Source organism: Chrysemys picta, chromosome 5, assembly GCF_011386835.1.
Source record: "Chrysemys picta bellii isolate R12L10 chromosome 5, ASM1138683v2, whole genome shotgun sequence".
In the NCBI taxonomy this organism is placed as follows: Eukaryota; Metazoa; Chordata; order Testudines; family Emydidae; genus Chrysemys; species Chrysemys picta.
Genome location: NC_088795.1, coordinates 47,016,390 through 47,036,629, shown reverse-complemented (window position 1 = coordinate 47,036,629; position 20,240 = coordinate 47,016,390). Strand labels below are relative to the sequence as shown.

Sequence of the window (20,240 nt, the reverse complement as noted above, 5' to 3'; positions counted from 1 at the left end):
AAACCAGCAAATCCGCTATTACTAACATACTGCTTTTTATTATAAAATATTTCTTCCATTAATATTGGTCTATAGCCAAGTCTCTCCTCGCAATTTAACAGTTACCTTGACAAGGTTCAGTTTAAATCACAGCTTTGTCTACATTTATTAACAGAAAAGAACCCACTCCACATGAAAGTGACAAAAAGAGTGTGATTTAAACTCTTAATGCAAGGAAATTCAGAGTTAAAGAAACTGCAGAGCATAGCTTATCTTTTTTTGCATAAGTTTTACAGGGTCTGAAATCAATGAGTGATATTAAGTACACACTGTAGCGTATATCTATTGCACTATTTTTCAAGGTGCTGAAATAAGTGGTTTTATAAAGATTTGCCAGTACATCTTTTATGGGGGGGGGGCAATTAATCATATTTGTCCTGACAAGTTCACTGCCCTAATAATGTAAATAAAAATAATGCAGCAGTTTTTGCCTTTTCATGAAAGGCACTCAAAAGGATCACAAGTGTAGAAATTCTATGACAATGGGGTAAATCCAGTTCACTTTACATCCCCATATAGTCGCATTCAGATATGCAACTAGTCATAGGAGTGAGATGAGAAGCATTAAGTCACATCATTAAGCATATGGTCATTTTGACACGTGAGGAAATAAATCAATTAAAAATAAAGTGTTAATTTGTTCTTTAAAAAAGTAGTTCTGAGCTGTTATCTATTAGACTATCAGATTGCACTTCCAGCAGGCTAGTGTTTACTCTGGGTTAAACTGGAATTTGGTGATGTGTTCTAAGGAGAAGTGTGTAGCTGTGCTTCCACAAGACCAGAGTAGGGACCAGATTGTCACTCAGGAAGTCACAATTCAGTCTCTGCTCTCTTTAGCCGAGCAAGTTTCACCAGCCCTTTTCACAAAACAGCTTATTTCCCCTCGGAGCTGGCTAGTGGATAAGGATAGCAAATCCAAGTCGCTGTCCATTCCCCACGCCTGCCCACCCTCCTGAATGGGAGCAGAAGTAATCCCATGGCAACTGTTCTCTCCCATGCATTGTAACCAATGATAGGGAGGTAAGGGGCAGACTTAAGAATTAAGGCATGAATTCACAAAAGTACTTAGGTGCCTAAGCCTGGGTGAAAGTGACTAAGTTCTAGGTTTAGGTGCCAGTACGACTGACAAAACTCCTGCTGAACCCTATAGGTGCCTAAACTCACTTGGTGCCTCAGTTTTCGCAGTCAAAATTCCCTAGGCACCTTTCCTATGTTTCTGCCTATGGGCATGTGCACTGTTGCCTCCTTCCAGATGCCTATCTCCTACCTAAACCCCAGAGCAATTCACAAACCAGGGCCCCCTAAGTCTCATGTGTGAGCTAGTCCAGTAGGTGATTCATAGCAAAACAGTCCATTAGCACCCAATAGGCTAGTACTATTCATAGTTGCAGGGAATGTTGCTTAAAAAATTCCATAGACAGTAGATTTAAGTACTGTCCTAACAACTGCATTTTAAATATTGAGGCAGGTACCAGAAAATGAAAAATAATCTAGGAGGATGTGAAGTGTTCTAGGCTAGCAGATTAATTCATTTGAGCTCCTTTGCCTCCATAGACTGCACAAAGCTCCCTCTTATGTCATATTGATGCTATGACATCCCCAAGTGCATATCCCAGGTTCCTTTGTAATGCATAGGAGGGGCAGTTAGGTATAATGGATGTGCTTTTATGTAACAACAAAATGCATATGATATGTAAATTGTACATATATGAGCAAAGATTTTCAAAAGTGACTAGTGGTTTTAGGTGTCCCAACTTGATGCATCTTGGAGAGACCAAACTTTCAGAGATTGGGTGGCTAGCACTTTCTGAAAATCAGGCTATTTTAGGGTGTCTCAGATTAGAGACCAGAAAATCATAAATCACTTTTGAAAATCTTGACCATTTTTCAGTTGTCTCTCTCTTTCCTGTCTTTGTGCATTGCCTAACTTCATAAACTGTAAGCATTTCAGAGCTGGAACAATGTACTTCTGTACTTGTGGCTAATACCCAGCACATCATGGTTGTTACTGGAATACAAATAAACAGTAATATTAATTAGCACAAATATTTTTAATAAAATGTATGCCCTATTTTAATTTTAAAGGAATATTTTCATTAAGGTGTCAGCATTACCTGGCAGTTATACACAGCTATAGTGACCCTGTTGGCTGCATGAAAATGAATCTGATTGGTTGTTTTATTCAATTATTTAAAAGTATTTGCTATCTCATACAGGAATTAAAACTTTAAAAAGTGAACCAAATGCAACTAATGCACTGTTTTTTCCTGAGTCTGCAAACTGTTTTTTCCTGAACAATTGCTTAGAGGTGTGAGCTACCTTGTTCATCTCAATAGGCTGTTAATTCTAATATCTGAAGACAACATTTTAAATATCAACATTCATAGCTATTACATACTGATCGTTTTAATAGAAGCATTCATGAATATACTTAGCCCATACATCCAATTTTAATTTTTCTCCAGCTTTCGCCAACTGGCATATGGTCTCTCAGGAGCTAGAATCATCTGGCGCAAATTAGAACATCCCCCAAGCCACAATAACCTTTGCCAAGGCCAGGTTGGAGCAAAGCAGAGACTCAGAGTGGTATAGGTGGCTTCCTGAAACCCTCCCTTCTCTGCTGCACCAGTGAAAACAGGATCCAGCAGAGAATCTGCTTCTTATTCTTTATCAGCCTATGATGCTTCTTATTTTCTAATATTTGTTTAATTGTTTTGCCAAGCATAACATTTACAATTTATGGGACAATAATTGCCGGGATCATACCTTTTCTAGAAATTGGTGTGTGTGTGTGTGTGTGTGTGTGTGTGTGTGTGTGTGTGTGTGTGTGTGTGTGTGTGTGTGTGTGTGTGTGTGTGTGTGAGAGAGAGAGAGAGAGAGAGAGAGAGAAATAGTCTTTGGTATCTCTCCTATTGTCAAAATAAATTACAATGGTACCGAATATGCACTAGCAAATCTCCTTAGGTTGCATATCATCTGGAAATACTGAGCCACATATTTAAAATTTTCAAGTATTCGCTTAGCCTCTTAGCCAAATATCTTACACAGTGCAAGACTTAATCTCTATCCAGCTTTCTGCTAAAAAGCATTTTTACCCGAGGACAGGCCAGTAAGGTTTGAGATTTGTTAGCCAAACTTTTGATTATTTAATTTTAATTTTATTTATTTATTTATTTTGTGAAGTCTGACAACAGGGGCTCTCAAGTGTTTTCATAATGGTTTTGTTCTTATTCAGAACAAGACAGCAAAATTTCAAAACCCTCCATGAAAAGTAATGGAGCCCTGGCTCTGGGGCAATCTGCCTGGTGGACTGTCCCAGAGCCACAGCACCTATAAGCCTTGTAAGCAGTCCATCTGACAGGCTGCTGGGGACCCTCGAAGTGTTGGGATCCCACCTCTGAAGTAATCTTCCTGATGGCTTGCCCTGAAACTGCAGTTCCTGAAAGCCCTGGGGTCCCCAACTCCTGGGCAGTCTGTCAAGTGGGCTGCCGAGGAGCCGGGCAAGTGAGCTTGCAGGAAGCGAGGCAGGTTGCTGTCAGAAACCTGTCTGGAAGGCAGGGTTCCATCAGGCACCTGCCTGGGTTCCAACAGAACTTAGTCTATATTGAACCTTCTTTGCTGTAGCAATCTGCATGGAACCTAGAGGGAGGAGCACAGGTTGCAGAAGGGAAAAGTCTGGAGGCATCAGGAAGCTGTCTATGTGTACAGTACTTGAATGTGAGCTGCAGTGTCAGCATCTCTTTAAATAGTCCCCTTAATAAAGAGCCGGTTTAGTTTTAGAAACATGGAATCCAAACATCATATTACCCAGCAGGGAGTAAAGGAAACATCTATAGAATGTTTATATTTTGATTAATAGTCCAATGAAGAAATGTTTCATTAGTATTTTTGTGACCATCTCTAATTAAATATTTTGTGGGTTACAACCTCTTCCCTTCCTGATCACATGGACCAGTGGGCTACCAGTTTCCCACATACCCTGGCGAGGTCCCTATGCTATTAGTTACTCTGAGCTATTCTCTCCCTCTTACTCTCATTTTTTCATGAAAGTGTTTGAAAGGTCTCATTTCTGTTTCACATCAGAAAGAAACAAAATTTCAGAACCTTGAATTTTGTTATGAAATGGAATGGTTTTCTGGCCAGCCCCAATTTTTAGCTTCTTTTAATGCAATTTGGCAGATGTAGAAAAGGAGGAGCCAGTTGATGCCTTGCCAGCTCTCTATGGAACACCAGTGATCCACAGACCAAAGTTTGAGAACTGTCATTCTGCAGAATATAGATCTCTAAAGTCACCCTTTGAAATCTGAACACTATGGAGAATATTCCAAGCTCCTCCAAGCAATGAGAGGTCTATATTAGCTGTTTACTCACTGGGGTGATTTACTGAAGTATCAGCTTGCTTGCTGTCAAACACTAATAAAAATGAAGTTCTCCCACTCCTCCTTTAAGCACATCTTTAGATGTTATATATCACTTCTCTGCCCATTAAGTGATAGATCTAAAGACTAAAAAGCAACTGGAGAAATGGCAAGATCTAACGCCTATTGGACTAAATATGTAAATTATGAAATCAAGTCTCAGAACTGGAAGACCTTAAGTCAGAATACTAGTAAATCAAGAAACTGATGAAAGCAGTTCCTACTATTAGGAAGGTTGCTGATTTTATCTGTGACATTTTTAGCCTTCAGAAGTCTACAATATTTTTCATATAAGATCAAAGAAAATGCATTTAGATTTGCATATGGTTTCACAGTGTAGTTCTTTCCTTTTCCACTCTCTACATTTGCATCTCCCTCACTCGATAACTTCAAACGCTGCAAAATACTGAAATCTTTAACTAGAAAGAAACAAAAAAACCCTTCCTCTTCAGATAGTTAAAATGTATATTGGAATTAATGGGAATCGTTTGATTTTTACCTGTGACAAAATAAAAATCAGACATTTTCTGGAAAAGAAAGATCTTTAATCTCCCAACTCAAACATGAGAGTGAAGAAGTGTGATTTCCTAATGAAAGCTTTTTTGGTTTTTCTTACATTTTTCTGCATGCAATTTCTGCAGTGTTTGTTTGCATTATTATACATTGGCTTATTTTCTGAATTTCTTGGCCAGGCAGTTTGCTTTTATTATAATACAATTTTATGATAAAGAGAACTTGTCATATTTAAATATTTCCCGCATGATTGGTATTAAAACGTTTAATGTGGGGATTTACTGAGAGTATTGGATTACATATGTCAAATACATCTTCTAATTAAAAAATCCCAAATATTATAAGAACACAATGTACAGGAACTGATTATATCTGAATAAATGATATTCAAATGCCTAAGGCTGTCTAATCATAAGTTAAAACCTGAGACAAACTAGGACTCTTATCACTTATAGTATCTTGCCCCCATGATGTACCCAAATCTTCTCCTACTAATGACTCAAGTGGGACCACTATGTTGAAATTTTAGTATTATTTAAGAATGGAACACTGGCCCTTGTCCTGAAAACACTTATGCATGTAATAACTTTATGCATGTGAACTCAATGGGACTACTCAGATATTTAGAGTTTCCGATGGGCAATGTTTACAGTATCAGGACCATAAACTGGTTCCTTAGGGCTTGTCTAAATTAGTAGTTAGGGCACAGCAAGCTGGGGTGTAAATCTACAGTGTTCCAGAATGTCATGCACTAACTGTTCATGTAGACCCTGCTGCTGCGCAATAAAACTTTCCTAGCATATGTTAAGGCACTATTGTTTCAAATTGCGGAACTTCAATGGGCAATAGTGAACTTTCACTGTGGAGCAGCAGCAGATCCATATAATTAGTGCACAGCACTCTGGAGCACTGTGGATTTACACCTCAGCCTCATATCCTTAAAAAATGCTTTATTTCCATTACTTACTGTCTCCCAAATATATAGTTAGTCCAACATTAACATTGCAGTCTCCTACAGTGCCTCCAGAATAACCACATGCCTGGGTTGTTGTTTTTTGGGTTTTTTTTTCCCCATAAATGGGCATCATTCCCAGAGGAAAAAGTCTCAAATTCAGTGTGTTCCCCATTTTATTATATCTATTCTACCTAGGACAGAATAAAATCAGTCAGTCTGGGAAGTCAGTCAGATTCATTTCAGAAGGTGGGGGGAGGGCTGCAAAGAATAAATTATTTGATTTTGATCCAGAAGTATTAGTACCTTCTGAGTTTCAGATTCAAAACCCTTTCAAAAGTGGTGAAGACTTATGTCTGGTTTTATGTAAACGTCAACTTGAGAAGCTGTACATTTTACTTTTGTTGCAAACCACAAATCATCCCAGATTCATAATTCTTGACAGACTCTTCATTCACCTCCTCTGACTGATGAATTTGTAAAAAAAGATAAATAAAACCACAGAGAACCAGATGAATTTCCCAATGTTTGGATTTTCATCGCGAACAATTTCAGATAGATTTGTCATTCCAAATGTCAGAGTATCTTCCCCATTGTGCATCTTTCTAATCAGTGGGCCTAACTCAGTGTGAAACATTTTAAATCATTATTTTAAGGAAATATAGCTACCTGAATGTCTTGTACCTTGACATTATGCAGAAGTTGGAAGTAGCTTCACACAGGGCTGATAACCAGCTAAAGAGATGGCATCACATTTTGGAGGTGTGGATTTTATTAGTGACTGCAGAGTGAGATTTGTTTAAGAAATAAGTTTATACATGCAATGATATAAGAACTGCAAATGAACTACACATTTAAGCAGCATAATGAAAGTATTAGGATTATTCCATTAATAAAATGACCTATTAGAAAAACCAGCCACCATCTTTAGTTCACTTAAATGAATCCTCAGAAAAAAACAGTCAGGTTTTCAAGGTCTACATTCTTCCTGCCAACTGTTGCAAAGAAAGTGATGTCCAATTCTCTGACCTGAAGGCACCTATGAAGCCTGTTTTACATGAGGAAAATAGTAACTATCCATACCAGGGCATTTCCTTTTCTTTGCAATTTATCTTGCTTCTGAGGGAGACACTTTCTAAAATACAATCTCAAGTTTTAACCACTGCGGCCTCTTAGGCAGCCAGTAAACCAACTCACTCCTTTCTTCATCATAATACTTTCATATGTACTCCACTTACTAGAGGAGTGCCTCATTGGGGAATAGGTATTCCAATCGAAGTTAAATGTCAGTAAAGCTGTTCTATCTTGCACCAAAAGCTAGGGTTGGTACCAATCAGCTTGGTGATCAAGGAGTCAAAGTTTGGGTAAAACCACCTTTGCCCATGCCCCTGTATTTTTGCTGAGCAGTTTGGCCGTTTTGGAGCATCTGGGTCAATGATTATACAAAATGTGTGTGAATGGGTGACAGGGAACAGATGTACATTTTTCCATTGCTAAGCTTGTCAGTGGAATTTTTGAGAATGAATAAGCAGTGGTGTACCTGTTCCTCAGTTGTAATTAGAGGTCCAGGTAAGTTCAAGGTAAAATGAGCCTTTCCTTTCAAACCTTTAGGGGTTTTATAACGGTGTCTCACCTGAAATCCAGAAAATAATTAATGCTGTATGACTAAGTGTAAAAGTTAAATCAGAAATCCTACTGCAAATCTAAGGAAAATTAGCTCTGTATAATATATGACACAACCTTCAACTGCTAGTAATCTAGGAGAAGTTCACAGCCAACTCTTCAGACATCCCGAATTATAGATGATACTGTTAAACTAATTTCCCCCAGAAGGAAGGAATGTATGCTTTACGATTGCTCTCATGAGACCATTTACGGAAGTGGGGTCAATGGGGACCTTTTATATGTTACTAAAGGGACATTTATAGAAAAATAAAACAGCATGCATGATTCACTATGGAGAACTATAATGGGGACAAATGAAATGCCACATTTTAATGTTCCTGTCCTAAATTTGCTAAGCAAAACAAGAAACTTATTGTATTGCCTTTGTATATATGTATTGCCTTTATATCGAGTGATTGGACACAGGATTAAAGAATAATTAAGTAAGTATTTTTTAGGACAGGATTTCTCAGTCACATCTGTAAGTGACACTGGTAGATGGAGATGCTGTATGTCAATAAAGATATAGCTTAAGGGCCATAACCAAGGGTTTCTGGTGCAAAGGGTTTTTTATTAAAAAACAAACAAAAAACCACAATAGATTTCAAAATTTCCAACCTTATTTTAGAATGTTCTAGAATACAATCTTTTCCTCTAGGTTTTCAGAATTTGGCAATTAAAGATTCAAAGTTATTGAAATTGTTAACCAAAAATATGACACTTAAGATACGCCCACAACTTTTAGCCAGACTTTCTCCTATTCAAAGGCCTCTTAATCCTACCCTGTGACCAGCAAGCCAGAACAATGAGGATTCACAGAGATGCTGCTAGATATATTCACTGCACAAGGACTCAATGCTGCATGACAAGCTTCCATGTAGCATGCTGCTGCAACACACTAAAGCATGTCTTTGATATATAAGCTATCACAGAGTTCATAAGTTTTTGGACGTGCTAACCACCTTTTCTGCAGGCTAAATGGAAGAAGCAATTAAGCTCCTTGATGGAGTAACAAACAATAGAAGCTACTGCCCAAGGCACATGGAAAGGCCTAAGCAAGAACTAATTGATGGAGAATAAAAGGGGTTGGTTGTTTCCCTGAGGACCGACTGTAAACGCAGTCACTGGGGCAGAAAGCAACTAGAAAGCAATCAGAAAACCAGAGAGCCAATCACGAATGTGCCCTGTGAGAGAGCAAAGACAGAGCTCCTTGGGGCACAGGACTTGCTATAGGGGAAGGCTTGAAACAGTGACAAAGGAACAGGACTTTATACACATTATTTGTAACTAAACATTGCACCAAAGAAATATCTGACTCATAAAATCAATTTGTCCTCCTACCACAACAACCCAGCCAGGCCACGAATATCAGCTAACCACATGGGCCAAGGGGAAACCATGCTATGGTACACACTGTTCTACGCCTATAAGAACTAAGATGCACTGCTTTAGGAATTTTCACTGCATTTTGTCTGTCCTTCCCAGGCCCCTGTGCAGAAGTGCTGTTAGCCTGCCAACTGAGTAAAGCAATCCACTTCCAGCACAGCATGCTCTAGGTTTCTGTCTGCAGCCTCTGTTCCAACTGATGGCAAGGCCTAGATCCAACTCTAGGCAATTGCATTAATGCCAACAGGTGCAAAAGGTAACTCATTTCAGAACCAGGAGGTAGAAGCGGGGCATGGGACATGATGGAAGACATTTTAGCAGTGGCTTTTCACCCTGAGAAGGAGATCATGCAGGCTGCATGAAGTTGTGGTGAAGTGTAGATAGCTGATGCAGGTGTTAATAGGTGTAGAATCCTTCTATGCTCACCAGTGCGTCGAGAATGGGACCACAAGCACAGAGTGATGGTGCTACACTGTCATGCAAACCTGTGATGCCAGCAGTGGGTCCAGAACTTGTGTGTGAGGAAGACCATCCACCTGGAGCTGTGTGAAGAAATTGCCCCAGCCCTCCAGTGTTAGGACACACAAATGAGGGAGGCCATACCAGTGCAGATGCAGGGTGCTATTGTCATCTGGAACCTGGCCACCCCAGACTGTTACAGGTCAGTGGCTAATCAGTTTGGTTTGGGCAAGTCAACTGTCAGTGTTATGGTAATGGTATTTAATACTGCAATGTAATCCTGCCCTCCAAAGCACTTACAACCCCTCCCAGTTTGCTACTGACCACACATTTTATAAGTCTACTCTTTATGCTATTATCCAAATCATTTATGAAGATATTGTCTAGAACCAGATCCAGGACAGATCCCCGCAGGGCCCCACTTGAAATGACCTTCCAGCTCGATTGTGAACTATTGATAACTGCTCTTTGAGTATGGTTTTCCAGTCAGTTCTGTATGTGTGACTATTTCATAGAATATCAGGGTTGGAAGGGACCTCAGGAGGTCATCTAGTCCAACCCCCTGCTCAAAGCAGGACCAATCACCAACTAAATCATCCCAGCCAGGGCTTTGTCAAGCCTGACCTTAAAAACCTCTAAGGAAGGAGATTCCACCACCTCCCTAGGTAACCCATTCCAGTGCTTCACCACCCTCCTAGTGAAAAGGTTTTTCCTAATATCCAACCTAAATCTCCCCCACTGCAAGTTGAGTCCATTACTCCTTGTTCTGTCATCTGGTACCACTGAGAACAGTCAAGATCCATCCTCTTTGGAACCGCCTTTCAGGTAGTTGAAAGCAGCTATCTAATCACGCCTCATTCTTCTCTTCTGCAGACTAAATAATCCCAGTTCCCTCAGCCTCTCCTCATAAATCATGTGCTCCAGCCCCCTAATCATTTTTGTTGCCCTCTGCTGGATTCTCTCCAATTTTTCCTCATCCTTCATGAGGTGTAGGGCCCAAAACTGGACACAGTACTCCAGATGAGGCCTCACCAATGTTGAATAGAGGGGAATGATCACGTCCCTTGATCTGCTGGCAATGCCTCTACCTATACAGCCCAAAAGGCCATTAGCCTTCTTGGCAACAAGGACACACTGTTGACTCATATCCAGCTTCTCATCCACTGTAACCCCTAGGTTCTTTTCTGAAGAACTGCTGTCTAGCCATTTGGTCCCTAGTCTGTAGCAGTGCAAGAATGAAATTTAAAGGGGAGGCCTCCAATTTACCATCCAATATCAAATTGGTCCTTTGACCCACCTCATACCAGAAAATCTTGATATTGGGCACTCCCAAAATATATGTGCTTATGTAATACCAAGGGAATTGAATTTCTAGTAGCAGTCAGCATTTCTGAGGCCCATTACCATTAGGCAATGTGGGCACCACTATATTCGAAAATATATCTTTTGGCGAATAAGCCATAGTTTCAGGACTATAGTTCCTTTTCTAACATTAGATACAATTGTATTCACTTGGGTCATAGATAGTTGTGTAAAAAATGTATTTTAAAATATAAAAGATCAAAAGAAAATCTTAGGAGAATTCACATACATTAGACAACTGCTAAACTTGTGCATTCATCAATGTTCTTGCAAAACTGCGTCCTTTTAATGGGTGTGTTTCTTGAACAGCTACTTTTCAGAAGGTTCTGCTGAAGGATAGCTTAATTCTCTATATGGAAATATGTGCATGGAATGCGTGTAAATTCAGCCTTTTACATGCCTTTTCCTGTAACAGGTGTTTAACTGGCTTCACTATACTGAGCAAACTGCCAACTGCATAAAACCCTTTAATAAAAAATCTTAAAGTCCTGCAAATGGATCCACCTAGGTGCCTCTCAATGCTGTGCTGAGTCCCACTGAAGTCAACAGGGCTTCCTGTGAGTGCAGCAGATTCATTTGCAAGGTTGTAGTGCTTCCTTGTGAAAAGGTTGTGGTCATCTGAATGTGTCACTGGCCTACACAGACACCCAAGGCCTGCAGTGGAGAATTAAATTGAGTTCCTCCAAGCAAGAGGCATATTGCCCATTAACAAGTTACTAATGTTAAGTAAAAGATAATTAGATCTTGTTTAGCACCTAATATACACAAAATGTTTCACAAAGCAACTAGTTAGAAACTCTACTGATAGTACAGGCAAACTGTAGCAGCCACATTTACAGAGAGTGTTGGACAATAGAATAGAAAGATGGAAAGTTAGGTCATGATGCTTGTTCTTCAACGTTTTGCAAAAATACTCAGGAATCTAGACTTTCACAAGAGACAAGTTAAAGAAATTTGGTTGAATATCAACCATATAGAATGGCATCTCTAACATGCCTCTTTCCAGTCCTAAAACCGATATTTAGGTCTTATGAGTGCAGGTCCTAATACTGAATGTGACTAGATTTGACCCAACAGCCTTTTGACTCATAGATGTGAATGCTATGAGCAGAGACATGCTGTGCTTAACATCAAAAAAATGATTTATAAATGAGAACTTTGTAATGAGGATGGAGTGCACTTAAAGTGAGTGTTTTTGGCAGCAATGATCCAGGGTGAAATTTTCAAAATAGACTTAGGCTCTTAGGACCAAATTTTCAATGTTATTTTTTCTTATGTGTCATTTCCATTACTGGAGGTTTCCAAGTTCCATAGTTGTCCATTCTGTTCGATCCTCTGCTAATCTTTTTGTGGATGAATAGTCCTTTTATCCACATTATCCATCCATGATCGTCTTTTTCTGCCCTGTGTTCTTCTGCCATCAGCTTTCCTTTTCAGAACCCATAAACATGCAATCTAACAAAGTATTTAGGTGACTTAAAATGCAGATAGGCATCTAGAGGGATTTACAAAATCAAATAGCTTAGGTGCCAAACTCCCATTGAAAGAGTTAGGGAATGGGAATTAGGTACCTAACCCGCTTAGCCACTTTTGTAAATCCCAGTAGATACCTATCTGCATTTTATAAAGACCTTTGTGAATCTTGTCCTAACTCTTGGGACTTTGGAGCCTAGTCACTTATGCACATCTGAAAATGTTATTGCACTTCTTCAGAATTCTTTATATAGCACCTAACACACTGGGGCTCTCTGCATTACTGTAATATAAAATATTAAAACCAACAGACTATACAATTCAATGTTATGTGTATGTAGATAGATAGATAGATAACAACTATGTTTTATTATATATATATATATATATATATACACACACACAATTAGATAGAGAGTTGTACATTGTTGTTTTTAATCTCTTTTATTACAGTAGTACAGTATATAGCTCCAGATGATGAGCTTTGTGTTCCCATTCTATTTAGTGCCACAGAGAAGAGCCCTACTGAAGTATGGATATGAGAAGAAGTTATTGAGAGGCCTTGTGCTGGTCATATTGTGGACAACAAGAAAATATATTTATTTATTATTCCATCTGCTGCTCATTATAAATATCAAACTTTCAGACAAGTTCTGCCAAAAGCATCTACTTGGGTAAAAACTTGGATTTACTAAACTTTCTGCAGCATAAGATACCAGCCCAATAATCCCCTGCTAATTTATGGCACCATATGTGACATTTTTATTCAATCTTGATCAGTAAAAAATTAAAACTTTGATCACTTTTGGAGATTCTGGGCTAAGATTTCCATTTGTAACTATCAATTATTTAAATAATAGTTTAAAAGGGCTCTACGCTTTAAAAAAAATAAAAGTAATTTAATCAGCAAAGGCAAATGATTGCAAGTCTTTAGCTACATATGGAATGAAAATTCTGCATAAAATAGTCACATTGCCATCTACTGACAGCTCTTTATAAAAAAGCTAGCTTTTTTTCCATTAACCTAACTGTCTGACTATGCACTTAATGATCTCTCTTTTGACATACAGTAGTACAAAGAATGAGGGACATGCAATATATGTTGTTCAATACACCCATTGCAATAATCCTACTTCTGATGGAATCCATTTCAAGCCATTCAGGCTTTCGCAGTTATATACTGCAATTAGATACGTTTATTAATGACATTATTGCACAGTATTTCATAGGAGGTAAAACTGTTTTCAAGAAAGTAACTACAGAAGAGTATGTTAATAAATCTGTGCTGCATGTACAGTACATGGAGACTTGCTAATAGGATTTCCATAATAACAGCATTTATCTCACCATACATTTTATAATACCAATCACTATGCAACTCCCATATTGTTATTACATTATGTGAAAAATAGGATTTCATATTAAGGATACATATTATGGACTAAAACAGCAATGTAACTGATGCACCTGTGTATTAAAGGTTTTCATCACTTATTTATACTGAAATATATTTTGGCCTGAGTCTTGGTTAATACAACAGCAGCATGTAATACTGCTTTAAACAAAATCTAGGCCTTTGTCAGTTTCACCTTACTATATATGGGTCAGTAAATCCTAAAGGGGGTCTGTAGATGAACTGAAGCAGCCCTCTCTCACCAAAGCAAACAAATCAAGTTCACATTCGCTCGCTCTGTTACACAACCAATAGTATTAATCTCCAAAATTAAGGCCATCTCCGGCTTCTCACTACTGAATCCAGCTGAATGATTTTTTAACTCTGTTCCATAGCATGAGGTGATTTTTCCTCACCCTGGCCTCCAACAACTTCATACACTATTTTCAAAAATCAACAGAGTAGCAGGTGCTGTATAACCTTTAATATCTGTGTCCAATTTTGCAGACAGCCAAATCTGCCCTTAAAAATATAATTCTAAATGAAAGTTGTAAGAGCTATATATCTTGAACACTTGGAATGCTGGCATTCTCCAGACTTGCTTTTACATACTCTAACATTTCACCTTGCAGGGGAATAGATCTCAGCATACAGAACAGTTAAAAATAATCTTGTCCTATAAAGTGGCCAGATTCTGTCTTCACTCACAGAAGCTTGACACCAGTATAACTCCATTGCTTTCATTAGACTTAGACCCAGTCTACACTACAAAATTAGGTTGGCATAACTATGTCACTCAGGGATGGGAAAACTTCCACACTGGGATGTGGATTTAAGCTGACCTAAGCCCCATGTAGAGAGCGCTAAGTCGACAGAAGAATTCTTCCATCGACCTAGCTACCACTCTTGTGGGAGTGGATCACCTACACTAATAAGAGAACCCTTCCCATCAGCCTAGGTAGTGTCTACACTGAAGTGCTACAGCAGTGCAGCTGTGCCACTATAGTGCTTTACGTGTAGACAAGCCTTTACTCCTTAACCAAACTGGCAGAACAGAGGAATCTGACCTAGGATTCTTTTTAGAAATTTGAGGTCAGGTGGACATTCACAAAACAGAATATGTCTACCCAAGAAAATAAAGAACAAAACCTGGCATGCTTGTTTCAAAGGCAGTTAATTTTCTTAGCTTAGGCCTGGTCTACACTACGGGTTTAGGTCCACTTTAGCAGCGTTAAACTGAATTAAGCCTGGACACGTCCACACAACGAAGCCCTTTCTTTCGACTTAAAGGGTCCTTTAAACCGGTTTCTTTACACCACCTCTGACGAGGGGATTAGCGATAAAACCGGTCTTTGCGGGTCGGAATTGGGGTAGTGTGGACGGAATTCGACGTTATTGGCCTCCGGGAGCTATCCCACAGTGCTTCATTGTGACCGCTCTGGACAGCACTCTCAACTCAGATGCACTGACCAGGTAGACAGGAAAAGACCCGCGAACGTTTGAATTTCATTTCCTGTTTGCCCAGCGTGGAGAGCACAGGTGACCCCGCAGAGCTCATCAGCACAGGTAACCGTGATGGAGTCCTCCCAGGATCGCAAAAGAGCTCCAGCATGGACCGAACGGGAGGTACGAGATCTGCTCACCATATGGGGAGATGAAGCAGTGATAGCTGAACTCCGTAGCAGTAAAAGAAATGGAAAAGTATTAGAAAAGATCTCCAAGGCCATGAAAGACCGAGGCCATAACAGGGACACACAGCAGTGCCGCGTGAAAATTAAGGAGCTACGGCAAGCTTACCACAAAGCCAGAGAAGCAAACGGAAGGTCCGGGGCAGAGCCGCAAACTTGCCGCTACTACGCGGAGCTGCATGCGATCCTAGGGGGTGCAGCCACCACTACCCCAACCGTGTGCTATGACTCTCTCACTGGAGAAACACACAGGGAAGACGGTTCGGGGAACGAGGAAGATGACGATGGAGGTACTGTAGGTAGCTCACAGCAGCAAGTAAGCGGAGAAACCGGTTTCCCCAACAGCCAGGATATGTTTGTGACCCTGGACCTGGAACCAGTAACCCCCGAACTCACCCAAGACCCTCAGGGCACACAGGAGACCTCTGGTGAGTGTAACTTTGTAACTATTTGTAAACATTACAAAAAAAAAAGCAAGCGTGTTTAATGATTACTTTGCCCTGGCAATCGCGGCCAGTACATCTACTGGAAAAGTCTGTTAACGTGTATGGGGATGGAGCGGAAATCCTCCAGGGACATCTCCAGAAAGCTCTCCTGGTTGAAATGGGGTGATTTTATTAAGGGGACATTCAGAGGCGCCCGTTCCTGCTCTTCTGACCAGAAATGTTCCCCGCTGTTAACCACGCGGTGGGGGGAGGGGTGAAGTGATCATCCCAGAGAATCGTTGGGGGGGTGGGGTGGGGGGGGTGGTTTACTTGTGTTTGTGCCGCATGTTAACCGGGAAACCGCAGCCCCCTCCTTTTACATTGAAACCCCATTTTAAATGGACAACCCAATTCATCCTTGATATGGGAAATGCGCTGCTGTTTGCAACCTTTCCCGCATGTTAAGAAGGTTAAAAAAGCCAAAACACTGTGGCCTACGCTGGCTGCCTGCAAGCCGAAATATGCGACCTTGTAATGAAAGAGTGTACCCATTGTTCTCTAAAATGTGTCTTTTTTAACCACCTCTCCCTTCTCCTCCGCCAGCTGCAAATGTTTCTCCTTCGCAGAGGCTCGTGAACATTAGAAAGAGAAAACGTAGGACGAGGGACGAGATGTTCACGGAGCTGCAGATGTCCGCCCAGGCTGATAGAGCACAGCAGAATGCTTGGAGGCAGTCAATGTCGGAGATGAGAAAAGCCCAATATGAACGAGAGGAGAGGTGGCGGGCTGAATCGCGGGAAGAACAGAGCAAGTGGCGGGCTGAAGACGATAGGTGGCGTCAGCTTGCAGACAGACGGCAAGAGGCAATGCTCCATCTGCTGGAGCATCAAACTGATATGCTCGAGCGTATGGTTGAGTTGCAGGAAAGGCAGCAGGAGCAGAGACCGCCGCTACAGCCCCTGTGTAACCAACAGCCCTCCTCCCCAAGTTCCATAGCCTCCTCACCCAGACGCCCAAGAACACGGTGGGGGGGCCTCCGTCCACCCAGTCACTCCACCCCAGATGATCGCCCAAGCATCAGAAGGCTGGCCTTCAATAAGACTTAAAGTTTTAAAATGCAGTGTGTCCTTTTCCATCCCTCCTCCCCCACCCATCCCAGGCTACCTTGGCAATTATCCCCCTACCTCTGTAAGGAACTAATAAAGAATGCATGAATGTTAAAAAAAAATGACTTTATTGCCTCTGCAAGCGGGAGGGGAGGGTGGGGTGGGGTGGTTGGTTTACAGGGAAGTAGAGTGAACCGGGTCGGGGGGGGGAGGGGTTGGAGGGTTCATCAAGGAGAAACAAACAGAAGTTTCACACAGTAGCCTGGCCAGTCACAAAACTCGTTTTCAAAGCTTCTCTGATGCGCACCGCGCCCTGCTGTGCTCCTCTAACCGCCCTGGTGTCTGGCTGCGCGTAATCAGCGGCCAGGCGAGTTGCCTCAACCTCCCACCCCGCCATAAAGGTTTCCCCCTTACTCTCACAGATATTGTGGAGCGCACAGCAAGTAGCAATAACAATGGGGATATTCTTTTCGCTGAGGTCTGAGCGAGTCAGTAAGCTGCGCCAGCACGCTTTTAAACGTCCAAATGCACATTCCACCACCATTCGGCACTTGCTCAGCCTGTAGTTGAACAGGTCCTGACTCCTGTCCAGGCTGCCTGTGTACGGCTTCATGAGCCATGGCATTAAGGGGTAGGCTGGGTCCCCAAGGATCACGATAGGCATTTCAACATCCCCAATGGTCACTTTCTGGTCCGGGAAGAAAGTCCCTTCCTCCAGCTTTCGAAACAGAGCAGAGTTCCTGAAGACGCGAGCATCATGTACCTTTCCCGGCCATCCCACATTGATGTTGGTGAAACGTCCCTTGTGATCCACCAGGGCTTGCAGCAGCATTGAAAAGTACCCCTTGCGGTTTACGTAGTCGGTGGCTTGGTGCTCCGGTGACAAGATAGGGATATGGGTTCCGTCTATGGCCCCGCCACAGTTTGGGAATCCCATTTCAGCAAAACCATCCACTATTGACTGCACGTTGCCCAGAGTCACTACCCTTGCTATCACCAGGTCTTTCATTGCCCTGGCAAATTGGATCACAGCAGCCCCCACCGTAGATTTGCCCACTCCAAATTGATTCCCGACTGACCGGTAGCTGTCTGGCGTTGCAAGCTTCCACAGGGCTATCGCCACTCGCTTCTCAACTGTGAGGGCTGCTCTCATCTTAGTATCCTGGCGTTTCAGGGCAGGGGAAAGCAAGTCACAAAGTTCCATGAAAGTGCCCTTACGCATGCGAAAGTTTCGCAGCCACTGGGAATCGTCCCATACCTGCAGCACGATGCGGTCCCACCAGTCTGTGCTTGTTTCCCGGGCCCAGAATCGGCGTTCCACGGCATCAACCTGCCCCAGTGACACCATGATTTCCACATTGCTGGTGCCTGTGCCTTGTGAGAGGTCTATGTCCATGTCAATTTCCTCATCACTCTCGTCGCCGCGCTGCAATCGCCTCCTCGCCTGGTCCGGGTTTCGCCTTGGCATGTCCTGGCTCTGCATATACTCCAGGACAATGCGCGTGGTGTTCATAGTGCTCATAATTGCCGCGGTGATCTGAGCAGGCTCCATGATCCCAGTGCTAGCTATGGCGCCTGGTCAGAAAAAAGGCGCGAAAGTAGTATCTGATGGACCAGGAGAAGGAGGGAGGGCGGGAGGGAGGGAGGGCCGAGTGACGACATGGCGTACAGGTACAGGAACAGGGAGAAACACAAACAACTGTCACACAGAATGGTCCCCCCAAAGATTAAACTGAAAACCCTGGGCTTAGCAGGCCATTGATTTCACGGAGGAAGGGGAAGCAAATGAATACAGAACAAATCTATTTTTTACATCTTAAGCTGGCAGCCGACGGTGCAGCATGAGTGATAGCCTCTCCAGTACGACGATGATGGTTACCAATCATAAAATACCATCATCTGCCAAAAGGCAAGGGGCTGCTGCTGTGTAGCAATGCAGCCCCACGTCTGCCAGCCCCACGTCCGCCAGCACCCAGCATCGCCCTCGGCCTCTTCTGGGTGCTTAGCAGACAATACTGGGCAATTGGCAGAAAATAGTATATTACGACTGGTAGCCAACATCATCGAAACAGTAGCATGTCTGCCCAGGTGGCCATGATTGACAGCCACACCAATACGATGACGACGGGTACCAGTCATAATATACCATCGCCTGGCAAGGGGCTGGTGCAATGCAGCCCTACGGCTGCCAGCCCCATGGCTATCACTCATGCTACACCGTCTACCGCCAAAAGGCAGTTAGCAGCTGCTGCTGTGTAGCAATGCAGTCCCACGTCTGCCGGCACCCAGAGGACATATGGTGACGGTGAGCTCAGCTGAGCTGAGCGGGCTCCATGCTTGCCGTGGTATGTTGTCTGCACAGGTAACCCAGGTAAAAAGGCGCGAATCTATTGTCTGCGTTGCTGTGACGAGGGGGGAGGGGCCTGACGACATGTACCCAGAACCGCCCGCGACACTGTTTTGCATCATCCGGGCATTGGAATCTCAACCCAGAATTCAAAGAAAAGGCGCGAACCGCTTCTCGGCTCTCTGAGCTGTGGCGCAAACGTAGTATCTGACGGACTAGGGGAAGGAGGGAGGGCGGGCTGAGTGACGACATGGCGTACAGGCACAGGGAATTAAAATCAAGAACGGTGGCTGTGCATCAGGGAGAAACACAAACAACTGTCACACAGAATGTTCCCCCCAAAGATTAAACTGAAAACCCTGGGCTTAGCAGGCCGTTGATTTGACGGAGGGAGGGGGAAGCAAATGAATACAGAGCAAATCTATTTTTTACATCTTAAGACGACGGTGCAGCGTGACTGATAGCCCTCGGCATCTTTCTGGGTGCTTGGCAGCAAATACGGGGCGGCGTATGACGATGGTCTTCAGGCCTATTGCACAATCGGCTGCTCGGGGAAGACTCTGCTAACGTGCGATGACCCGACTTGTAATAGGACGGCTAATAGTCGTAATACACCATTTACTGCCAAAAGGCAAGCCCCAGGGCTGCCAGCACCCAGATCGCCGATGAAGGCTACCAGTCTACTGCACCGTCTACCGCCAAAAGGCAGTTAGCAGCTGCTGCTGTGTAGCAATGCAGTCCCATGTCTGCCGGCACCCAGAGGACATATGGTGACGGTGAGCTCAGCTGAGCGGGCTCCATGTTGTCTGCACAGGTAACCCAAGTAACCCAGGTAAAGAGGCGCGAATCTATTGTCTGCCGTTGCTGTGACGGGGGGAGGGAGGGGCCTGACGACATGTACCCAGAACCGCCCGCGACACTGTTTTGCATCATCCGGGCATTGGGATCTCAACCCAGAATTCAAAGGGGCGGCGGAGACTGCGGGAACTGTGGGATAGCTGTGGGATAGCTACC

General features: G+C 42.7%; 1 protein-coding gene and 1 long non-coding RNA gene across 2 annotated transcripts in view; one reads left to right on the top strand and one right to left on the bottom strand.

Moving 5' to 3' along the window:
* Window positions 1-20,240, bottom strand: part of LOC122174670 (uncharacterized) — a 539,243-nt gene that overhangs the window by 497,509 nt on the left and 21,494 nt on the right. The window lies entirely within an intron of this gene.
* LOC135983625 (uncharacterized) lies at window positions 14,878-16,879 on the top strand. The gene is made up of 2 exons (XM_065596377.1): window positions 14,878-15,776; window positions 16,377-16,879. Exons 1-2 carry the CDS (start codon window positions 15,236-15,238, stop codon window positions 16,877-16,879), a joined length of 1,044 nt encoding a protein of 347 aa, XP_065452449.1. The 5' UTR covers window positions 14,878-15,235.

What these genes read in the sequence shown, in the direction of transcription:
- LOC135983625 (XM_065596377.1), top strand. Translation starts at nt 15,236, where the DNA reads ATGGAGTCCTCCCAGGATCGCAAAAGAGCTCCAGCATGGACCGAACGG. An exon ending in GGGCACACAGGAGACCTCTG is followed by an intron (nt 15,777 to 16,376) that starts GTGAGTGTAACT and finishes CTCCTCCGCCAG; the next exon opens with CTGCAAATGTTTCTCCTTCG.